Here is a 22302-nt window from a genome sequence, read left to right as displayed (position 1 = left end):
GTCCGACCTCCCGCATAGCACAGGCCACCCCCATGCTGAGCCCAAGAACTTGTGACTGAAGTACAACGTGTGTCCGCGCAAAGCACATATTTCACAAAGGCCCCCACCAGACACCAAGGGACAGAGAACCCACCGCTTCCCCTGGCAGCTCCAGCATTCCCAGCCCCTGGCTGTGAAAACCGTGAACTTTTACCGCCCAGTGTGAATGTGTCAGACTTCAGCCATCGGCTCTTGCTCTGCCGGTCCCTGCTAGAGTAGAGAGCTCTTTACGGCCCAGTCCTGTCTCCCCAGGAAGGTCCTGACACACTGTACTCAAGTCACCTCTCAGTTGTCTTTTGGACGAGCAGATTGAGACTCTCGCTGTCACACATTTTCTCCGGACTTCAAATCAGTTTTGTGGCTCTTTTTCACACCCGCTTCAATTTTTCAACAGCCTTTTAAAGATACGGGGCCCGGAATAGTCACTCCAGACACAGAACCAGGAGGCTCCCTGCCCTGCTGACCTAAAGAGCAGAGGAGACTCCCAGGGCCTAAAAGGAGCAACAGCTTTGCATTTCCAGAGGCCTGGCTCGGCTCAGCCGGCCGGTCGGCCGGGGGAAGGGACCCAGGCAAGGGGGCAGTGGGCAATACGCAGAGTCTTTTCTAGCTGCCTTTGTCTATCAACTGTGCTCGTGGCTTTAGTACCCAGCGGCCAGGCACCATCAACTGCCATCCTTGGAATCAGCTGGCCCAGATCAGGTCTCCAAACCTCACATCCAGGGAAGAGAAGATTGAACAAATGCCCGGGAAACATCCGTCCGAGACAGGAGCCCAGACACCACGAAATGGAGCCAGCTCAGCCTCACTGCTGCAGGGGCTGGCCCCAAGCCCGAAAAGTCAGAGGCAGAGGCCCAGCCAAAGAGCGGGGGGCATGGTGCGTGGAACGTCACCCGTGGACATCCCGCCACTGGCCAGGAGCAGGGCTCCGAAGAACCGGCTAACCTAGTGAGGAGGGCTTTAAACTAGGTTCACCAGGGGAAGGAGACCAAAGCCCTGAGGTAAGTGGGGAAGCGGGATACTGGGAGGAAGCACGAGCAGGAGTGTGTGAAAGGGGAGGGGTCCTGCCTCATACTGAGAACCAGGGGCGATCAGCGGGTTATCTCAAGTGTCTATATACAAATACACAAAGCCTAGGAAACAAGCAGGGAGAACTGGAGGTCCTGGCAAAGTCAGGGAATTATGATGTGATTGGCTTAACAGAGACTTGGTGGGATAACTCGCAGGACTGGAGTACGGTCATGGATGGTTATAAACTGTTCAGGAAGGACAGGCAGGGCAGAAAAGGTGGGGGAGTAGCCCTGTATGTAAGGGAGCAGTATGACTGCTCAGAGCTCCGGTACGAAACTGCAGAAAAACCTGAGAGTCTCTGGATTAAGTTTAAAGAAAAGGAGTACTTGTGGCACCTTAGAGACTAACCAATTTATTTGAGCATAAGCTTTCATAAGCGATGAAGTGAGCTGTAGCTCATGAAAGCTCATGCTCAAATAAATTGGTTAGTCTCTAAGGTGCCACAAATCCTCCTTTTCTTTTTGCGAATACAGACTAACACGGCTGTTACTCTGAAACCTGGATTAAGTTTAGAAGCCTGAGCAACAAGGGTGATGTCATGGTGGGAGCCTACTATAGACCACCGGACCAGGGGGATGAGGTGGACGAGGCTTTCTTCCGGCAACTCGCAGAAGCTACTAGATCTTTACTAGAGTAACAAGAAGGGTTTCTTCAGGTATGTTGGCAACAAGAAGGAAGTCAAGGAAAGTGTGGGCCCCTTACTGAAGGAGGGAGGCAACCTAGTGACAGGATGTGGAAAAAGCTAATGTACTCAATGCTTTTTTTGCCTCTGTCTTCACGAACAAGGTCAGCTCCCAGACTACTGCACTGGGCAGCACAGCATGGGGAGGAGGTGACCAGCCCTCTGTGAAGGAAGAAGTGGTTCGGGACTATTTAGAAAAACTGGACGTGCACAAGTCCATGGGGCCGGATGCGCTGCATCCGAGAATGCTAAAGGAATTGGCAGATGTGATTGCAGAGCCATTGGCCATTATCTTTGAAAACTCGCCTTGCCCCACCCCACTCTGCCCCCGCCCCCAGCGCCCCGCCCTCACTCCACCCCTTCCCCCAAAGCCCCACCCTCACGTCGCCTTGCCCCACCCCACTCTGCCCCCTCCCCCGGCACCCCGCTCCACCCCTTCCCCCAAAGCCCCACCCTCACGTCGCCTCGCCCCACCCCACTCTGCCCCCGCCCCCAGCGCCCCGCCCTCGCTCCGCCCCTTCCCACCTCCGCTCAGCCCCCTCCCCGCAGCACCTCCCACCCACCACCGAACAGCTGATCAGCAGGAGGGTGCTGCACACCCCCCAGCCCTGGAGCCCCCCCAGAGTCGGTGCCTGTGGGGCGGGGGACGTCAGACAGCAAAGTGCACTGAACCAGGGCGGGGGGTCTGGGGCACCGTGGCACGGGCCTGAAGTTCCAGCTCTGAGGCGTGAACCGGCGGGTGGGTCCCACCGACGTCAGACACAAACGTCCTCGACAATCCGCGGCAACACACCAAGGCGGCCTGAGACTGCAGCGCCCCGGCCCTCTCCTCACCGCAGCATTTCTGTCGCTCCCTTGGTCGCCACACACACTTCTTGGGAAGCCACTCGAACCCAACGGCACCCGGCTTCGGGCACGCAGGGGAGCTGGGCCTGCCAGGACTGAGGGCAGGGCTACCCCCAACCGCTGCAGCGGAGTCACCGGAGTGCTTCCCACACCGAAGGGAGGGCTCCCCCCATCGGCAGAGGGGCCATGCTGACGGGAGAAGCCTTCCCACCGGCTGTCTACACGGGGGGCTAGGCTGGTGTCACTGAGGAGAACCGAGTTGCCCAAGCATGTGCCTGCCCTAGCACACAGCGCCCCACGTACACACATCTCTCCTGCCCATCCCCAAGCTGCCACCAGCCCCTTACACCAGACCCCTCCCCGACGCCCACCACTCTCCTCACCCAGCGCTTTCTGTTCATGCCTCTCAAGGCAGGGGTCAATTCTGCAAGGTCCTGGGCAGCCTCACCTCCCACAGATTTCAATGCCAGTCAGGGGCACTCGGCACCCTGCAAGGCCAAGGATCCTTCTTTGCTAAGACATAAGATGTCCAGAGAGAAGTGACCCCAGAGCTGCTGCTTGTGCTCATTCCTTTGCTCTAAAGACTCCAGTATGCCCCATCTGCACAGAAGGGTGGGTCAGAACGAACAGCTGGTCATGCCACTGCCTTTGGTTCCCCCTTTCCAGGGTCCCTGCCCTGTCCTAGCATATACGGCCAGGAGCTCAGCACCTGCCACAGTGACACATGGCTGGCGACCTGATGTGCCCAAGGAGTGACAGACATGCCAGGATTCCCAGGCCCACTCTCCCAAAGGGGATCCAGCCAGGACTCTAACATTGACTGTTTTCTGAGACCCTGAGTGACGCCTGCCTTGCTCACGTCCTCCCAGCCATTCCTTGTGGTTTCTAAAGCCCTGGGAATGTAAAGGCTCCAACGGGACAGTTCTGCCAAGGTCATGGAATTAGCAGAAAAGAAGCTGGCTAAGCAGAACTCTCTCCTTCCCCTAGGGTGTAATTTACTCCAGGCCAATTCAGCTGAGCCAGGGAGCACATCACACCGCCTGGCTGGACTAGGTTCCACCAGAGCCAGGGACAGAAACATGGGAGGAATCCCAGTCAACTTCAGATTTCTTTTCCTTTACACGTGCTTTCACCTGGTGGCAGCCCCTTTCCATATTTTCTTTGCAAGCCTGAGCCCCAGAAGTGCACATCCCATTTTACAAAGGCTGTTGGAAAATTGGAGAGGGTACAGAAAAGAGCCACAAAAATGATGCGAGGGCTGGAAAAAATGACTTATGGTGAGACGGAAAGTGCTGAATCTGCTGAGCTACTCAAAAAGACGATGGAGGTGACATGATTACAGCATATAAGTACCTCTCCGGGGAGACAAGACCAGGTTCTCCAGGGCTCTGTAATCTAGTGGAGCCAGGCAGAGAACCAGTGCCTGGGAGCTGAAGCCAGACTGAGAAATAAGGCACAAATGTGTGCTAGGGATGGTGATTAGCTACTGGAACAAGCTCCCAAGAAAGGGATGGTTTCTCCAGCTCTCGGTGTGACTGGGGTCCTTCTGGAAGAAGGGCTCGCCAAACGCAAACAGAAATGACTGGACTCAGTACCGGGGGAATTGGGTGAGATGTAACAGCCTGTGATAGGTCAGGCTAGACGGTCTAAAGGTTCCTTCTGGCCTTAAACTCCATGACTTGACTGGGAATGAGGCCAAGCCCTATAGCACAGTTCAGAGCTCACCTGCCCAAGAGAAGCAAAAGGGCTGTGCAGCACCATGCACACTCAGCCCAGCGCTCCCTCCAGAGGCAGCCTGTGCACCCGCATGCAGCAGGACAGAGGTTTCCAAACCAACACCTTGACAACAAAGCCCTAACCAACGGGGCAGGTGAATCAGATTCGTGGGGTCTGTGGGAAAGGGGAGAACATGGAGACACCAGCAAACCACTGCAGAGCGGCTTGTGATGGAAGGCGTCAGAGCAGTGCGAACAGGAGCTCTGCAAGCTCCTTTCTCACCTCTAAGGGGTTTCACGCTAGTCCACTCCCACGTCCCCGCACGCTGTGGCAATGCCCCTTGCTACGTCCTGCTACTATTTCAGCCTTCCCAGCCCTGAGCCTCTGCCCATCCTGCTCAACCCGTTCCAGTGCTGGGTTTGTGCAGAGCAGCTCAGTCCCATCACATGGGCCAGGGCCAGTAAGAACGTCTCTCTCTCTCTAGCCTCAGCACAAAGGCTCTTCTCCAGGCCCTCATGTCCTGAGACTGCAGTCTCCTCCCCTCCCCTGCCTCGTGCACACAAAACACTGCTGCCAAGATCAGTTTTTGGGCTCTTCATTCTGACCACACTATCCCCCAGTTAATCCCTTTGCTGTCCCCATAGAATCATAGAATATCAGGGTTGGAAGGGACCTCAGGAGGTCACCTAGTCCAACCCCCTGCTCAAAGCAGGACCAGCCCCAACTAAATCATCCCAGCCAGGGCTTTGTCAAGCCTGACCTTAAAATCCTCTAAGGAAGGAGATTCCATCACCTCCTAGGTAACGCATTAAAGTGCTTCACCACCCTCTGAGTGAAAAAGTTTTTCCTAATATCCAAAGCATTGAGTACATTAGCTTTCTCCACATCCTTTGTCACGAGGTTGCCTCCCTCATTCAATAAGGGGCCCACACTTTCCTTGACTTTCTTCTTGTTGCCAACATACCTGAAGAAACCCTTCTTGTTACTCTTAACATCTCTTGCGAGGTGCAACTCCAGGTGTGATTTGGCCTTCCTGATTTCACTTCTGCATGCCCAAGCAATATTCTAGCCCCTGCAGGACTGTCCCTCGCTAGCTAGAAGCCTTTGTTTCGTATCGGCCCCGTTCCTCCAACCCCACTCACAATCCCAGCTTTACGCACCCGTCTGTCAGGGTCTCAGACAAACGTCTTCCACCCACCCTCTGCTGGGACCGAGCATTCCAGTCCCTCCTGAATATTCCTTTTTGTCAAGGCACTTCTTAACTGACCAGGTCACCCCTGCGTACCATGTATACCTACTGCACATATTGGGGGGCAGAGCCCTTTACAATGAAGACACTAAGATCCTGCAGTATAAAAATTCTTAGTTTGTTTTTTCCCCAGGAGCTCTAGTGTCTCCACAGGTTGCAGCAGGACTCTGAAATCTCACTGCAAGACAGCCCTGAGGTCAGGGAAGCACCTTTTGCAAGCCTGCTAAAAAGCTATGCAGGTTTGACAGAGCTATTGCAACTTACCATTTCCTGCCCGTGGGTCACATCATGCCACGGCTGCTGGCAACACACCCAACACCCTAACCATTCCATAGCACTGCATACTCATACACAAGGAACCCACAATTTCAGTGTGTTCTGCACCCTCTTTCTGCTGCTGCCAGCTAATGTCGCCCTCGCGCTCAGAGGCCAAAGTCTGTGCTGAAGGGCTGAACTTTCAGGGTTCAAGCGCTGATGGGGAAGCATGAGGGGGGTGCTGGCCTGTGCAACCTTCACTCAAAGAGTTTAAGGCCAGCAGGCACCATTCAATCATCCTGTCTGGCCTCCTGCATCCAGGGAACGGAACCCAGTGATTTCTATATCAAGCCCAGAACTTCGGCTTGAGCCAGGACACGTCTTTTAGAAAGATGTCCCATCTGAATGCAAAGCCCTCACGTGATGGGAGAATCCCCCACATCGCTATGGAACTGCTCCAATGCTGAATTCCCCTCCCTGTTAATTCTGCCCTGTTCTGAATATACCTTATGGTACAGCTTTTGAGTCGGTCTGCCCTGCAAAAAACCAAAACCTACGGCAGCGAGTCTTAGTGCCCAGGTCAACTGACTCAGGATTCGGAACCCTCCTTCCCTGCTGGGTTTCAGAGCCCGGGCTCCAGCCCAAGCGGGAAGGTCTAACCTGCTGTTTATATCCTCATAGTGCAGGCCTGAGTCTGTTGATCCAGCCTCAGAGACTCGCTACCACAGGGTCTTTTTTTGGGTGTAGACAAACCCTTTAATTACTACTTTTCCCCAAGGGAATAAATCAAGGAGACTAACACAAGAATCTGTAGGATCCCTCCCTTATTCAGCTTCGAAGTTGGAAGACCCGTAGAGAATAAGGCAGGGGCTGCTGGAAGAGAATGGGTGGCCTGGTGGCTAAGGCAGTTGAATTCCTCCAAGGAGAACTAGATTCTAACCTTGTCTCTGCCACAGAGTTCCTATGTGACGTTGGACAAGTCACTTAGCCAAAAGTTTAGCAGACAGCCACTTCCTGTGAATTCCTCATTTTCCAGATGCCCAATATGAGAACTCTGGGACCGGACTTCCAGAAGGGCAGAGCAGTTAGAGCTGACACTGGAGTCAGTTTCACCTGACAGATTTCAGTTTTACATTTTTCCTCTTTCCAAAGAAATTATATCCAAAACATTCTGTTAAAAGAAAGGTTTCAGAGTAGCAACCATGTTAGTCTGTATCAGCAAAAAGAACGAGAAGTACTTGTGGCACCTTAGAGACTAACCAATTTATTTGAGCATAAGCTTTCGTGAGCTACAGCTCACTTCACCCGATGCATTTTTTGTTAAAATAAAATTATTACAGGGTCTGTCTACACCGCAATCAAACACCGTGACTGGCTCGTATCAGCTCCCTTGGGCTCACAGGGCTTGGGCTGCAGGGTTATAAAAGCGCAGTGTAGATGCCCGGGCTCAGGGACCCCACAAAGGGGGAGGGTCCCAGAGCTCAGCTGACACAGGCCGGCTGCAGGCATTTTATTGCAGTGTAGACATAACCAAAGTTGTAACATGCAAAGCTGAAAGCCAGGAGACAGAGGCAACCTCATCACTGCTCCCTTGTGTATGGGCAGCTAATTTTCAAGCATGTGAATTTGCAACTTTAAATTGGCCACATTTGCAAAGTTATACATCAACTTGCCAGCACTTCTGTTTGATGTAACTGATCTGCTTCTGAGCAACTGCAAATGTCAGGGAATGTTCTAAGCAGCTCTGGGAAGAACTCTGTTTATTCTGATGCAAATCAGAAAAGGGACATGAGGAAACACCTGGCATCCAGTCAGCACACCTGGCAATTTCAACCATCTCTGTCTACATCTTGTCTGCAGAGTGAAGAACCACTTGATGGCAGCCATTAACACTTTCCCGCAGAACAATGCCCCCATCTCAGCTCCCAATGCAGTTTTAAAATGTTGACATTCTACACGATTTTTCACCCAGAGAGAAAGGAAAGAAATCAGAAGGTGGAAGGGGAGAGCACGTGGGAGGGCACAGAGGGAAAGGGAAAGAATGGGGAGCACAGAGCCCCTGGCATTAGGGAACAGGAGGTCTGGGGGACACAGAGCCCCTGGCATGGGGAAATAGCAGGGCTTGGGGGGGGCAGAGTCCCTGAAGTAGAGGGGGCTCAGAGGGGGCACACAGGAGCTTGCTGGGGGAATGGACAAAGGCCAAGGAGACTTCAGTGTGCACAATGTGCTGGACCGAAACGGGAAGAAAGTGTGCAGCCAGCCACCAGCTTTCTTTGAACAGATTTTTGGATAGAATGTCTTCGTTCTTTGTAACGAAAGAAAAAAGGTAAAACCAACAGATACCAGGGGCAGCTGCCACCTCCCCTGCCCACCAGGCGTCCCCAGCAGGCTCTGAATGTGGACGCTTTAGCAGCACAGCACAGCCCGCATGAGGCGCTGGTGAGACCTCCCCTGGAATGCTGCGTGCAGTTCCGGGCTCCCATGTTTAAGGAGGAGGAATTCAAACCGGAACAGGTACAGAGAAGGGCTACGAGGATGATCCGCGGAATGGAAAACTTTATGAAAGGAGACTCAAGGAGCTTGGCTTGTTTAGCCTGACCAAAAGAAGGCTGAGAGGAGATAGGATTGCTCTCTATAAATATATCAGAGCGATAAATACCGGAGAGGGAGAGGGAATTATTTAAGCTCAGTTCCAATGTGGACACAAGAACAAATGGATATAAACTGGCCATCGGGAAGTTTAGACTTGAAATTAGACGAAGGTTTCTAACCATCAGAGGAGTGAAGTTCTGGAACAGCCTTCCAAGGGAAGCAGTGGGAGCAAAAGACCTATCTGGCTTCAAGATTAAACTTGATAAATTTATGGAGGAGATGGGATTACATGATTTTGGCAATTAATTGATCTTTAAATATTCATGGTAAATAGGCCCAATGGCCTGTGATGGGATGTTAGATGGGTGGGATCTGAGTTACTACAGAGAATTATTTCCTGGGTGTCTGGCTGGTGAATCTTGCCCATATGCTCAGGGTTCAGCTGATCGCCATATTTGGGGTCAGGAAGGAATTTTCCTCCAGGGCAGATTGGAAGAGGCCCTGGGGGGTTTTCCCCTTCCTCTGTAACATGGGGCACGGGTCACTTGCTGGAGGATTCTCTGCACCTTGAAGTCTTTAAACCACGATTTGAGGACTTCAATAGCTCAGACATAGGTGAGAGGTTTATTGCAAGAGTGGGTGGGTGAGATTCTGTGGCCTGCATTTTGCAGGAGGTTTGACTATATGATCATAATGGTCCCTTCGGACCTTAATATATATGAATGTATGTGAATGAACGACCTAGGGAATGCAGTTTGGGAGCAATCTTCCCTATCTTCTAACAGTGAAACTGCCAGACTGGATCAGACCGGAGGTCCATCTAACCCAGTGTCCTCTCTGACAGTGGTCAGCACCAGATTCTGCAGAGAAAATTGGTGGGGGGGGGATGATGTGCCCCCTGCATAGGTCTCAGCATGATCTCTCTTAGTTTGAAACTGACAAACCCTGAAGTAAAAGGTTTAATATCCATTCCAATATCCGTGGTCGTTAATTATTACAACCCTGAATATTCTTGGTATCCTTGTAAATGTCCAATCCCTTCTTGAATCTTACGTTTTTGGCCTCAATGACTTCCTGTAGCCATGAGTTCCACAGTTTAATCACATGCTCAGTTTTGAATTTCCCACCATTTAATTTCACAGAATGTCCCCTAGCTCCTGTATTAGAAAACAGGGAATTGGACACTCCTGATCTCCCATATCTATACCAGTCAGTATTTTATAGACTTTTATCATATCCCCTCTTATTTATCTCCTCTCTAAGGTAACAATCCCAAGCTTTTCAATCACTCTTCATAGAGAAGTTTTCAATGCCCTTGATCGTTCTCGTTGCTGTTCTGTGAATCCATCTAGGTCTCAGAACCCTTTCTGAGATGGGGTGACACAGTATCCCACTGAAGCTGCACCGCTGATCTACATAAATCCACAGATATTATCAATAAAATCTGCTTTGCATTGGTCCTCATCCCACTCCTTAGCCTCCTAACATCATTTGCTTTTTGTGACCACAGCGTCACTTTCATGAGCTGACTCAGTTCACTGAGAAACCTGTACAGTTTCGGACTTGTTTAAACGTTTCCCGTCAGGGTGCATTACCTGGCACTTGTCAACACTGAATTTCATTTGCCGCTGTGTTGCCAGCATCAGAGATGGGATACTGGACCTTGGGCCTAAGCCAGGCTAGCAATTCCTTCATTCCTGACTTCTGCTGCTTGAGCTACAGAACTATCTCCTGGCAACAGCAGTTCTGTTACCCAAGTGAACCGGCCAGTAAAGGAGGATGCCGAATACACTGAAACGGTGAGCTCCCTGTACATGACCAGCTCCAGTATAGCAAAGGACAGCAGGTTCGGTCAGATGGGCAGCATGATTACACACATGGGATCTGGGTCTACCTGATTCAAAGGCCAGAAGACACCAACAGGCAGCAGGTTTAAAACAAACACAAGGAAGTATTACTTCACCCAATGCACAGTCAACTTGTGGAACTCATTGCCAGGGGATGCTGTGAAGACCAAAAGTGCAAATGGGTTCAAAAAAGAATGAGATAAGTTCCTGGAGGATAGGTTCAACCATGGCTATTAGCCAAAATGGTCAGAGACAAAACCCTATGCTCTGGGAGTCTCTAGCCTCTGACTACAAACGCTGGGACTGGACAACAGGGGATGGATCACTCGACAATTGACCTGACCTGTTCATTCCCTCTGAAGCACCTGGTACTGACCATTGTCAGAAAACAAGATACGGGGCTAGACAGACCACTGCTCTGACCATTCTCATGTTCCATGTGATCATCTAGTCTGACCTCCTGCACAACACAGACCGTAGGATGTCCCAGTTAGTTCTTCTTTGGGCTAGAGCAGAACTTTTAGACTCAAGATGGGATGTTTTTCTATCACTCTAAGGCAGGTTTTCTAATCCTTAAATCATTCTCCTGGCTCTTCTCTGAACCCGGTGCATTTATCAACCTCCTTCTTGAGCTGTACACATCCGACACTGTACTGCAGCAGCGGCCGCCCCAGTGAGACCGGCATTCCAGCCCCAGGTCACGTAGCCCCTCGGTGCGGGGTGGCTTTGCAGTAGCGAAGGGGACACACTTGACTTTAGCTGGGAGAAGCAGCGAGTCCCAACTGCGATGTGTCTTTGCTCCAGGGGGTTTTGGCCTCTGTTGTGCGTAAAGGGGGTCAAACAAGGGGAGCCTGGCCCAGCTCTCCTCCATCCTGGAGAAGCAGAGGTACGGCCAATGTCCTCCCGCTCCCCACGAGACTATGGGCTGAGTCTGGGGTGATTGGGTGGGAGCCCAGCCCAGCTCTCTCCCCCCCAGCAGCTCTGGCTACAGCTGGGCTACATTTGGGTTTCCAGAACAGCGAGCGCCGGTGGCGGCAGCCCAGCCTTGGAACTTCACGGGCTGGACACCTGCCAGGACGAAGCCGTGACAATGCACACCACAGCAGGGAAATGGCAAGTTTCTTGTTTACAGCCCAAGGACCCATCTCCGGCCACTACTCCTCTGCTGGGAATAGCCAAAGATCTGCTGCCACCGAGGGAAGTGTGCCAGTTCTCAGGAAGTCACTCCTTAGGCAGGTTGATGAGAGGGGCTTCTGTCAGCCTAGCTCTGCATTGCTCCCCTTCCCACTACCCTTGGTTTATTTGCCTATTTCTCTCCCTTTCAACCGTCAGTTCCTAGAGGCAGGGGACAGTGGCTTCTCCCTTACACTGGGAAGAACCCAGTTCACTGTGGGTACTATTGGAAACAATAATGTTAGCCAAGTGGACACATTCTTCTCACTCAGAACCAGATATAGATTTGAAAGCAGGGCTCCTCAGGCCAGAAGGATGAGCAGCCCTGTCCCCTGCTAGAGGACTGCACAAGTCCCCTACAAGGCCCAGGCTCCCAGCCCCTACGCGGGGAACTCACACTGACAGAGCTCAGGATGGACCGAGGACGCAAGGAACTGCCACCTTGGAGGACTCAAGACAATACTCAGGATGGTTTCTTTATTTCAATGAAGGGGGGGGGGGGCACTGGGCAGAATCAAGGAAGACCGGAGGCCTCTGGGGGGACCAGTTCACCGCGGTGCTACCAAGCGGTACAGGAGACACTCCAGCAGATTCCTCAGGCAGAATAACGGGCTTCTTAGTGGGCAGAGGTCTGAATCCCCACGGTCAAAATCAGCCAGAGCATGGCCTCATTGCCCAGCCTCCCCCTCACCCCCCACGCTCAGCCTCCCCCACCTGCTAGACACAATTCAATGGCCAAGCTCCCAATGCGCAGGCTCCCTGCCACTCCCACGCCCCATTCCTGCAGTCAGCTTTGCCGCGCTCTGATGCCGTTTCTATGACCAAGCTCCCCAGCTCCCACAGCTGGTAATAACAAGCCTCCTCGAGACCAGCTGTGATAGCTCATGCTGCAAACACTGGAGCGATAAACAAGCCTGGAACACACTGGGCACCAGCTAGCTGAGTGCACCTGTCCAGCAAATGCAGGCCTGTCCAAAGCAGCTTCTGGCCGATACACAGGCTTCTTGCAATCGCCCCTGGGAACCAGCCCTTGCCACCTGCTTTCCCCTGTGAGCACGCAGACAAGCAGCCCCTACCTCTGCCCCCTACCAGACACACACACACGCACCCACTGGAGCCTGTGCCAACCGGGCAAAGACTTGAGCATGCACTGCTCTCTGACCTGCCTCGTGCAGTAACCCTGGCAAAAGCTGCTAGCTCAAAGGAGCTTTTCATTAACACAGATCCAAACACCCAGGGCAATTGTTGCTAATGAGCTGCCTCCCCCGCTAACCTGCAGGGGATCTGAGCTTCCTGGGCCCCGTTACCTGATTAACTAGCGAGAGGCACATGCTGTTGAACACCACACCTGTCTGATCAGCACCAAATTGGAGGGATCCACCAGCCACACCACGGCACCACTCAGGTCTCCAGAGCCCCAACTTCTCCCCTCCACCTCATGCCACACAACCACACTACTTCACGCAGGCAAGAGGTGCCCCTTTCTCAGCCTTCTGTCTGGGCGGCCTTGGGAGGGAGAAGTGACTTACTCGCATTTCCCAGCCAGTTTAGACTGAAGTCTTCGCAAGTGGACTGCAAGGACTTGAATATAAACTGAGTGGTGGCCAGAGAAGAGACACAGGGACTCTGACGGTGAGAAGGGCCCAAGTCCACAAACAAACAGTCTTCCCACAATTACAGAATTCTGTATCCATCTGACCCACTTTGGCCACCCAGGCAGGGGAATTAATCCCATCTGCATGCGGGGGGGTCAGGGCCACTGAGGCACATTCACTGGGGGGGGCTGCTCTGGCTGGAGCCAACAGCAAATCTACAGCAGGCTCTGTTCTGAGGAAAGACACACTGCTACCGTGGCTTCCCCCAACCTCTGGCTTGTAAGAGCACAAGCACCCCATTCTGGCAGCGAGCCCTTCTACTGGCCCTCAGCCCCCTGGCTGGGGCAGCGGCAGAGAGGGCACCAGTCCCACACAAGTATGCACGTGCCCTAAGCAAAGCCTGGGTCTCCGGAGACAATTCTTACATCAGATCATCTCCTCATTAATAAACACCAGGGGCTGAAGCACAGGGGGGCTATGTGATGTTCAGTCATTGATTAATCACAGCCTATCTGCAGAGCCATGGAGAAAACACACCGGCAGGCAGCCGGGGCTCCATTTTCTGCAGCAGCCTGGCAGCTCGCTCCTGCCCAGGGGAAGCTGAGTGGGCAGGCGGGGGCAGCTCTTTAGAGGAAAGATCTGATCGCACTTTTATAAGGTACTTTTATCCTGTCTAATCAGACGCTGCCAACACAGCGGAACAAGGAGCCGAGGATGAAGCTAAAGAGCCTCCTTCAGAAGGAGACAAAACACAAACAGGCAGCAATTCTGACAGGCACAAAATGAAGGCAGCAAGAATGAGCAAGACACCCGAACATTCCCTGCGCGTCCCGTGCACTGGCCCCAGTGGCGAGTTCAGTGGAACTAGTGAGTCCCAACCCGCTGAGCACAGAGCCGGCCAGGAAAGGACCTGACAAGCATCCCCACAGAGAGGCCAAAGCGCGCCACCCACATCCATCCTCAGGACTCAGAGCCAAGCGGCAGCCAGCCCACGGCAGAAACCACCAGTGGGTCCGATCCCCTCTCACCCATGCCATGGCAGATCAATCAGTTGAGGATTAACAGGGGATTAACCAGTGTTGCCTCCAGAATCAGTCCCAACGTCTCTGGAGAGCGAAGCCGAGACAGTGCAAAGGCCAAAGGACCCCAGCATCCCACTCCCTCGGCCCTGGTCGGAAACAAGTCATGCTCCATGACTCCTCCCTGGGGACCAGCTGTCACCCGTTGTGATGCGGGAGCCACACTGCACCTGGGGCCCATCCTTCCTGAGGAGCCCCAACACAACAGGGTCCAGTCCCCAGACCCAGAGGGGCTCCCCACACGCTCCCAGTCCCATTTGAGCTCCTCCTCGGCAGAGACTGGACCCTGTTCCCAAGGCACCCCATTCCCAATCCGGGAGTCCCTTCCCTGACCCCCACCATCTCTGCTTTCAGCTCAGCCCCAGCGAGGCCAGCGCAGTCGGGGAGGCCCTGTCTATGGCCCAGTCTCTCCAATTCCAGTGCCAGCGCGTTTGTTTCCAACTCAAACCCTTAGAGACCTGGTTCTCGGACCGGGGTTTGGGCTTGTCCCCCAGGGCCAGCACCGTCCCTCCTCATCTACTTCAGTCTCCTCCTTGGGCCTTCTGGGAGAGGAAGATCTCAGACCTGACTGGCCTCTCCCTACCTCAAGTGCCAGGTCGGCCAGCGCTCCCTCAGGCGAGAGAGTTGCCCCAGCTCTGTGCCCACCGGCCTGGTTTGGGCCACGCTCCCCTCGGGCAAGAGGGCTACTCTGATGCTGTGTCCCCCAACCCCGGCCTGGTTTGGCCCACGCTCCCCTCGGGCAAGAGGGCTACTCTGATGCTGTGCCCCCCAACCCCGGCCTGGTTTGGCCCACGCTCCCCTCGGGCAAGAGGGCTACTCTGATGCTGTGTCCCCCAACCCCGGCCTGGTTTGGCCCACGCTCCCCTCGGGCAAGAGGGCTACTCTGATGCTGTGCCCCCCAACCCCGGCCTGGTTTGGCCCACGCTCCCCTCGGGCAAGAGGGCTACTCTGATGCTGTGTCCCCCAACCCCGGCCTGGTTTGGCCCACGCTCCCCTCGGGCAAGAGGGCTACTCTGATGCTGTGCCCCCCAACCCCGGCCTGGTTTGGCCCACGCTCCCCTCGGGCAAGAGGGCTACTCTGATGCTGTGCCCCCCAACCCCGGCCTGGTTTGGCCCACGCTCCCCTCGGGCAAGAGGGCTACTCTGATGCTGTGTCCCCCAACCCCGGCCTGGTTTGGCCCACGCTCCCCTCGGGCAAGAGGGCTACTCTGATGCTGTGTCCCCCAACCCCGGCCTGGTTTGGCCCACGCTCCCCTCGGGCAAGAGGGCTACTCTGATGCTGTGCCCCCCAACCCCGGCCTGGTTTGGCCCACGCTCCCCTCGGGCAAGAGGGCTACTCTGATGCTGTGCCCCCCAACCCCGGCCTGGTTTGGCCCACGCTCCCCTCGGGCAAGAGGGCTACTCTGATGCTGTGCCCCCCAACCCCGGCCTGGTTTGGCCCACGCTCCCCTCGGGCAAGAGGGCTACTCTGATGCTGTGCCCCCCAACCCCGGCCTGGTTTGGCCCACGCTCCCCTCGGGCAAGAGGGCTACTCTGATGCTGTGCCCCCCAACCCCGGCCTGGTTTGGCCCACGCTCCCCTCGGGCAAGAGGGCTACTCTGATGCTGTGCCCCCCAACCCCGGCCTGGTTTGGCCCACGCTCCCCTCGGGCAAGAGGGCTACTCTGATGCTGTGCCCCCCAACCCCGGCCTGGTTTGGCCCACGCTCCCCTCGGGCAAGAGGGCTACTCTGATGCTGTGCCCCCCAACCCCGGCCTGGTTTGGCCCACGCTCCCCTCGGGCAAGAGGGCTACTCTGATGCTGTGCCCCCCAACCCCGGCCTGGTTTGGCCCACGCTCCCCTCGGGCAAGAGGGCTACTCTGATGCTGTGCCCCCCAACCCCGGCCTGGTTTGGCCCACGCTCCCCGCCCGGCTCTGGCTCCCTGCGCAGAAAGGAGGGACCAGTCCAGTTCGGCTCCCGGACCCGGTTCGGTTCAGCCCGGCCCGCGCTCCCCTCCGGCAGGGTCCCGTTCGGCCAGCACTCCCCGCATGGCCCGGCCCGCGCTCCCCCTCGGACAAAGCTCAGCCCACACTCCTCCCCTCTGGGCCCGGTTCGGCCTGGCCCGGTTCAGCCCACACTCCTCCCCCCTGGGCCCGGTTCGGCTCGGCCTGCGCTGCCCCTCGGACAAAGCTCGGCTTGCACGTCCCCCCGGCCCGGCGCGGTTCGGCCCGCAGTTCCTCCCCGGTGCGGTTCGGCCCGACCCCGCACTCCCCCCCCCGGATTCGGTTCGGCTCCGCTCGGCCCGGCCCGCGCTCCCCCCCCGGTCCCGGTTCGGCCCGGCCCAGCCCGCGCTCCCCCCCCCGGTCCCGGGCCCGGTTCGGCCCGGCCCGGCCCGCGCTCCCCCCCCGGTCCCGGTCCGGTCCGGTCCGGCCCGGCCCGCGCTCCCCCCCCGGTCCCGGTCCGGTCCGGCCCGGCCCGCGCTCCCCCCCCCCGGTCCCGGTCCGGTCCGGTCCGGCCCGCGCTCCCCCCCCGGTCCCGGTTCGGCCCGGCCCGGCCCGCGCTCCCCCCCCGGTCCCGGTTCGGCCCGGCCCGGCCCGCGCTCCCCCCCCCGGTCCCGGTCCGGTCCGGCCCGGCCCGGCCCGCGCTCCCCCCCCGGTCCCGGTCCCGGTTCGGCCCGCGCTCCCCCCCGGTCCCGGTCCCGGTCCCGGCCCGGCCCGGCCCGCGCTCACCCTCGATGGAGATGACGTGCTCCCGGATCTGGCTCTGCAGCCCCAGGTCCTCCACCCGCTCCAGCAGGTCGTAGACCGCGTAGATGTTGGGATGCACCGACTCGAAGCGCCCGATCTCGGCGCGGATGGCCGCCGAGTTGGAGAGGCCGAACTGGGGCGGGGGCGGCCCGGCCTGCGGCGGCCCCGAGGAGCCCGGCCCCGGCCCGCCCGGCGCCGCCAGGCTCTGCGGCTGCGGGCTCTGCCCGGGCCCCGCCTGGAAGTTCATGGCTGCGGCGGGCGCGGGGCTCAGCGGCGCGGGGCGGCGGGTGCCCAGGCCGGCGGCAGCCGCTGCATGGCCCGGCGCGGTCCGGCGCGGCGCGGCTCGGCGCGGTCCGGCTCGGCTCGGCCCGGCGCGGTCCGGTCTCCGCTGCTGGCTCCGCCGCTCCCCGAGCCCGGCCCGCCAGCCGCCGCAGCAGGACCCGCGTCACGCACCGCCCCCGCCTCGCCCCGCGTCAGCGCCGGCTCCGGGGACCGGCCCCCGCAGGGGAGGGGAAGGGGCCGGGGCCTGCCTCCGGCAGCCTCGGCCCCCCGCCGGCCCCGCCCCGGAGCTCGGCCCGCGGGCCGGCCTCGCCCGCTGCCGGCGCTGCGGCTGGAGCGCCCCCCGCGCCGCCCCCGCGGGGCTGTGCCCGGCCGCCGACACCCGGGGCCGGGCGGCTTCTGACTGGTGCGTTGTTGGCAGTCTTCGCTCTGCCAGGGCGCCGGGGCCGGGGGGGTCATCGATTCACCCCCCAAACATTTTGTTAATGCAGAGCTCGGGCTCCCCCCAGCCTCTCATCCCTCCGCCTCCGGCAGCCACGACCTGAGGTGCCAGATGTTCCGCCCCCTCCAGGCTTGTCCTTGGGGTTCCCTCGGGAACATCACTGGCCCTGACCCAGCCCTGCCCATCCTGGTGAGCGGAGCAGCTCATACTTCCCCACTTGCAGGGCTGACATGGCTCAGCACGGAAAGGGGGGTCCAAGAGCTCCGTGGGTGCACCGGCAGGTCTCCCGGTACTTGGCAGAGAGAACTGCACTGACCCGCTCTGTTGATTGATCCCCCAGCACAGTGCAGGGAAGTTGGAGCACAGGCAGACGACACCAGAGAGGCTGGGACTCTGGGACACACCACACCGTATACAAAATGGCACATTTCCCCCCAGTCACTTCTTGTGTCTCTTTAGAGCCCAAACCTACCTACAATACAGCCCAGCATCACCCGTACCTTTGCTCTGTATTGATTTCCACAGAGCAAGTGAGGGGGCTGAGCATAGGCCTGGAGTAGCCAGCCAGTAATTAGTTGCCCTGCCCTAAATGTGACTGCCTTAATGAGGACACAGTCCAACCTCTACGGGATGCATCCCTGCAGTTCTCCATGTTGCTTGGAAAGACAGCATGCTATCCAGTGTCTGTCAGGGGCAGGCTGGGGCCTCGCTCAAAAGCCAGCAGAGTTCAGTTTGCAAGGCAAGGTACTGAACCTCAGAGTCAGATAAGAGAGCGAGAGAGAGAAGCATATAGCAGGGTGTCATCGGCACACTCCAAACACCACACCCGATGCCTCAGGGTCTCTCTACACAGGGATGTTACAGCGGATTAGGCCGCTTGCTCTGAGTGCAGCACCTTGGCTCTATTACACTGAAGTGCAGCCACACCACTTTGGTACGGCAGTTTAGTGGACTTCCCTTATTAATCATTGCGTTCACACAGCTCTGCGCTTGTTCCAATTCAGTGCGTGGCATTCTGGCCAGATGTCTTAGGGTGCAACGCCACCACTCCACCCTGCGCTGAGATCTGTCTCACAGTGTGACATTGGAAGAGCCCAAGTCCAAAATTCCGATATTAAGGAATTCTGGTGCAAACCAACAAATGACCATCATTGCTCTCCTGGCATCCCATAATTCAGCCATATTTTGGCAACACCATTTTTGAACTGGTGTGAGGCGGTATGGAAGGCACACTGCCGAGCACCATGATCATGGCACTCGTCAGTACAAACAGGACGATGCACAGGCATCTGGAGTCAGATGGATTTGGCGCGGCAGCTTCGGATGCTGTTGTGATATGCCTACCAGTGGAGGAGGAGCAAGAGATTAAAACTGAGCGATTGCTTTTGCAGGGCATGTATCTGGAGCAGCTTCACTTGAGGAAGCACCATTCCTGGACTCTCAGGTCACACTGTCTGGTGAGACAGCACTGCAGTGATGCAGGATGACCAACAGTAGCTGCAGACCTTCAGGGTGTGAAAGACTTCCCTAGAGACGTGTGCAGAGCTTGCCCTGCGGCTGCAGTGACAGACCACCAGCATGGGAGTTCCCCTCAGTGTGGAAAAGTCACCATCCGTCCGGAGAAATCTCCTCCCAGTGAGCCCCCAGGGGACATGTGGGGTCAAGGATGCTGCCATGGGGGTTTGGATGCTTTCTGGAAAACTGTCCACCAGCTGCTTCTTGGGTGCGGTGGTACCTCTCCAGACTCTTGAGGGGCTGTTGACAGGTCACCCAGGTTTCGCATCCATCGAGGAATGTAGGGGTGAGAACCGCCTCATAGACCTGGATCCTGGTGTCCTGTGGCAGGTCACAGTCTGTGAAAACGCGGCGTCAAAGCAGTTTCCCAAAGGAAGCACTTGCACGCTGGTTCCTGTGCTCGATCGGCCTGTCAGTCTTTGCGTTTTGAGAGAGTTGGCTACGAAGGTAGCAGAAGTGCTCAACTGTCTCCAAAGTCTGTCCCTCGGTGGTGGTTCGTGGTGGGTCACGTGCAAGGCCTGAAGCAGGCTGATGAGCACTTTAGTCTTCTCGATATTAAGTGAGAGTCCTAGGCTACCAAAAGCTTGTGCACAAAAAGAAGAGCAGGCATGCAGGCAGGCAGGCCAGGCTCGAAGCTCTGCAGTGTGGGATACTGGGGGGAGGATTGCCAGAAGAACAGGAGTTAGGAGTGTGTCCACATGAACCTTACAGCAAACAAACTCACTGCAAAGTGGGGCTATTCCCCGCTCAGGGGGGATCACTTACTGTGGCTTAAGATGCTCAACAATTCGCTTTAAAAAAAGGGGGGGTGTGTAGACACCTTACAGGGGCGCTGTAACAGCAACAAACTCACATTACTGAAATGCAAAGTCCTGGTGTCGACAAACCTCAGACTCGACGAATCAGCTGCGAAACCGAAGTTTCAACCGTAGCTACAATGGAGCTACCAGCCCAGTATAATACATTTGAGTAACTAATGCAATGAAATGCTTTGTGTCTCGTCCAGCAACAGATGCACACTCGGTATCACACACTAAAGAAACAGGTACCACGTTTTAAAGAAAGTCCACCCGTGACTCTGAAAATGTGATTGTAACCGAGTCCTTGGTGGGCTAGTGGTTAGCGCATTTAGGACCACCTCCCAGCGAGCAGGTCTTGCGATCCAGGCCTACTTTTAATCAGAGGTGCAGCGAGGTGGGCAGGCAAGTTGGGTCCCTCCAGTTGTAGGGGCAGTGGGAGGAGTGTTTGGGCTGACGCACCGCACTGGGCTGTGACCCAGGGCCCTAAGAGGGTCAACAGTGTCTGGCCACTGAAGGTGCCCTCCAAGTTATCCTCCATGGGTCACTTCCTACTGTTTGCTTTTCTCCCTTGGCTTCCGGTCCAATATAAGGTGAAAAGAAAAAGAAAAGGCACCAAACTGTTAGCTGCAGTGGGGCTCCGCACTGAATGGAGTCTTATTCCCTTGGGCAGGCTTCTCCGGTGCCCTTCTAAGGAGCTCTCCACGCACGTCTGTCCCCCTCCCCACCTCTGATCCGGGTTGCTCGCTTTTCTCTAGTTGGAGCATGCTCAGTAGGGCTGGCGGAGTCTACCTGGGTCCAGTACTGGCCTTTAACTCTTTTTAGCGTATTGTGGGATTTGTACACCCCATCACAGCAGCATGAATGTCAAGGGAACAAACCAGAGTAGTTACACTGCTACGCGGCCAGTCAAACTATCTCTGTAAGCGCATTTGTCTTTGAAACAGCTTTGGAGACGGGGGGCTGGAACCATGTGTATACCGGGGGTTCTGAGAGCCATTGAACCAAGCTGTAAACCCTGTATATGATGAAAACCACTTCAAGCCAGGGGGTGCAGCAACCCCCCCCCCGCACCCTTATTCCAGCTTCTATGTTTGGAGATAAATGAGGTCCCAGTCCTGCAAGAAACGCCCATTGGCAGAGTCCTGTGCCCGCAGAGTCCCTCACTGATGATACTGAGACTCCAAGCCAGTGCAAAGGCAGCACAGATCCAGTTGCAGAATTGGGGCCTTACCGTTGGATCGGACAGACAAGTATGGCTATAAAATAGCCTGGAACAATGTCAATATCTAGAGAATATCCTGGAGCCCCACATTATGAAGCATATGATGGTTACTCCCCTGGAATTGGAGTATTTGAGATGGGCTCTGCACATTCACGTCCTTTGGAGGTGTTGATGGTGCAGCTTGGACCAGTAGAGGCTTTTAGTAGTAGTCCCACTCTGCCCCTGGCGGCTCAAACATTCAGCCGGCAGGTCCATAGAGGGGTGTGGTGTGCGAGACACCTCCATTCCTTCCCCCACTTCCTTCAGTGCAAAGTTAACATCCGGACTTGGAGGAAGAGGGGAATGTGGGCAAGAAGTCCCCGTCACAGAACTCTGGTTTCAGGTGAGTGACCTGCGTTTCCTCTGCATATTCCCACTGCTGGGAATCTGGGAAGTAGTACTCCCCTTGGGGACAGTGGGAAGAGGAGACCAAGTCAAAGAAGGAGTGCAGTACTGCTGTGCCAAACGGTGCATCTGATCTAGATTTCAGGTCTAAGGAGGAAGGTTTCAGGAGCTCCAAAGGGCGGCTTGTACCGATCTCTAACATGGGAATGTTCTGACATTACTGACATAACCTGTGACTGTACAGATCATTGTGCAACCACTGTTATATATTTGCAGCAAATATTGTACAAAGGTTGTCGTGTGAGGTGTCTATAAAGAGGTTGTGATTTGCTGGTTATGATTATACTGTCTGTATGTGTGTATCATTTTTATAGTTGAAGTTATGAATATTGGCTCTGTACTTGTATCTCAATGTGTTTTGATTCTAAGTAGCCTCAGTGAAGCATCTGGTCAGCTTCTTGAGAAGGGACTCTTCTCAGTAAGTGCCCAATCAAGAAACACTTAACGCACAATGGACTTTGGGAGACGCCAATCCACATCTGAGCTTTCCTGGGAACTTTCGAACTAACATGTAAACACTGGCGTCGGCCTGAAAAGAACTGAGTCGTGCATGGACATGTGATTTGCCCATGTGACTCCAAACTCCATCTTGCTGCTGTGATCTTCCACGGGCAGAGAATATAAAAGGTCCTGAAAACCCTTCAATCTTGTCTTCAATCCTGCTTCTGACCTCTGGAGGGACTTTGCTACAAACTGAAGCTTTGAACCAAGGACTGAAAGACCCATCCCAGCT

At 55.8% G+C, this 22302-nt stretch overlaps 1 protein-coding gene across 2 annotated transcripts in view; it reads right to left on the bottom strand.

The window, feature by feature from the left end:
* AGAP3 (ArfGAP with GTPase domain, ankyrin repeat and PH domain 3) overlaps positions 1 to 17415 on the bottom strand; it is a 232337-nt gene extending 214922 nt beyond the window's left edge. The window contains exon 1 of one of the 2 annotated variants that reach the window (XM_073334978.1): positions 16850 to 17415. In XM_073334978.1, the coding sequence (XP_073191079.1) occupies positions 16850 to 17114 (265 nt within the window). In that variant the 5' untranslated portion in view covers positions 17115 to 17415. The remainder of the gene's footprint in view (positions 1 to 16849) is intronic. The other variant, XM_073334979.1, reaches the window with a different exon arrangement.
* Between the last annotated feature and the right edge of the window lie 4887 nt (positions 17416 to 22302).

This window comes from Lepidochelys kempii, chromosome 2 (assembly GCF_965140265.1).
Source record: "Lepidochelys kempii isolate rLepKem1 chromosome 2, rLepKem1.hap2, whole genome shotgun sequence".
NCBI lineage: Eukaryota > Metazoa > Chordata > Testudines > Cheloniidae > Lepidochelys > Lepidochelys kempii.
Note: the sequence above shows the minus strand (reverse complement) of the source record. Positions and strands in the feature narration are given on the sequence as shown.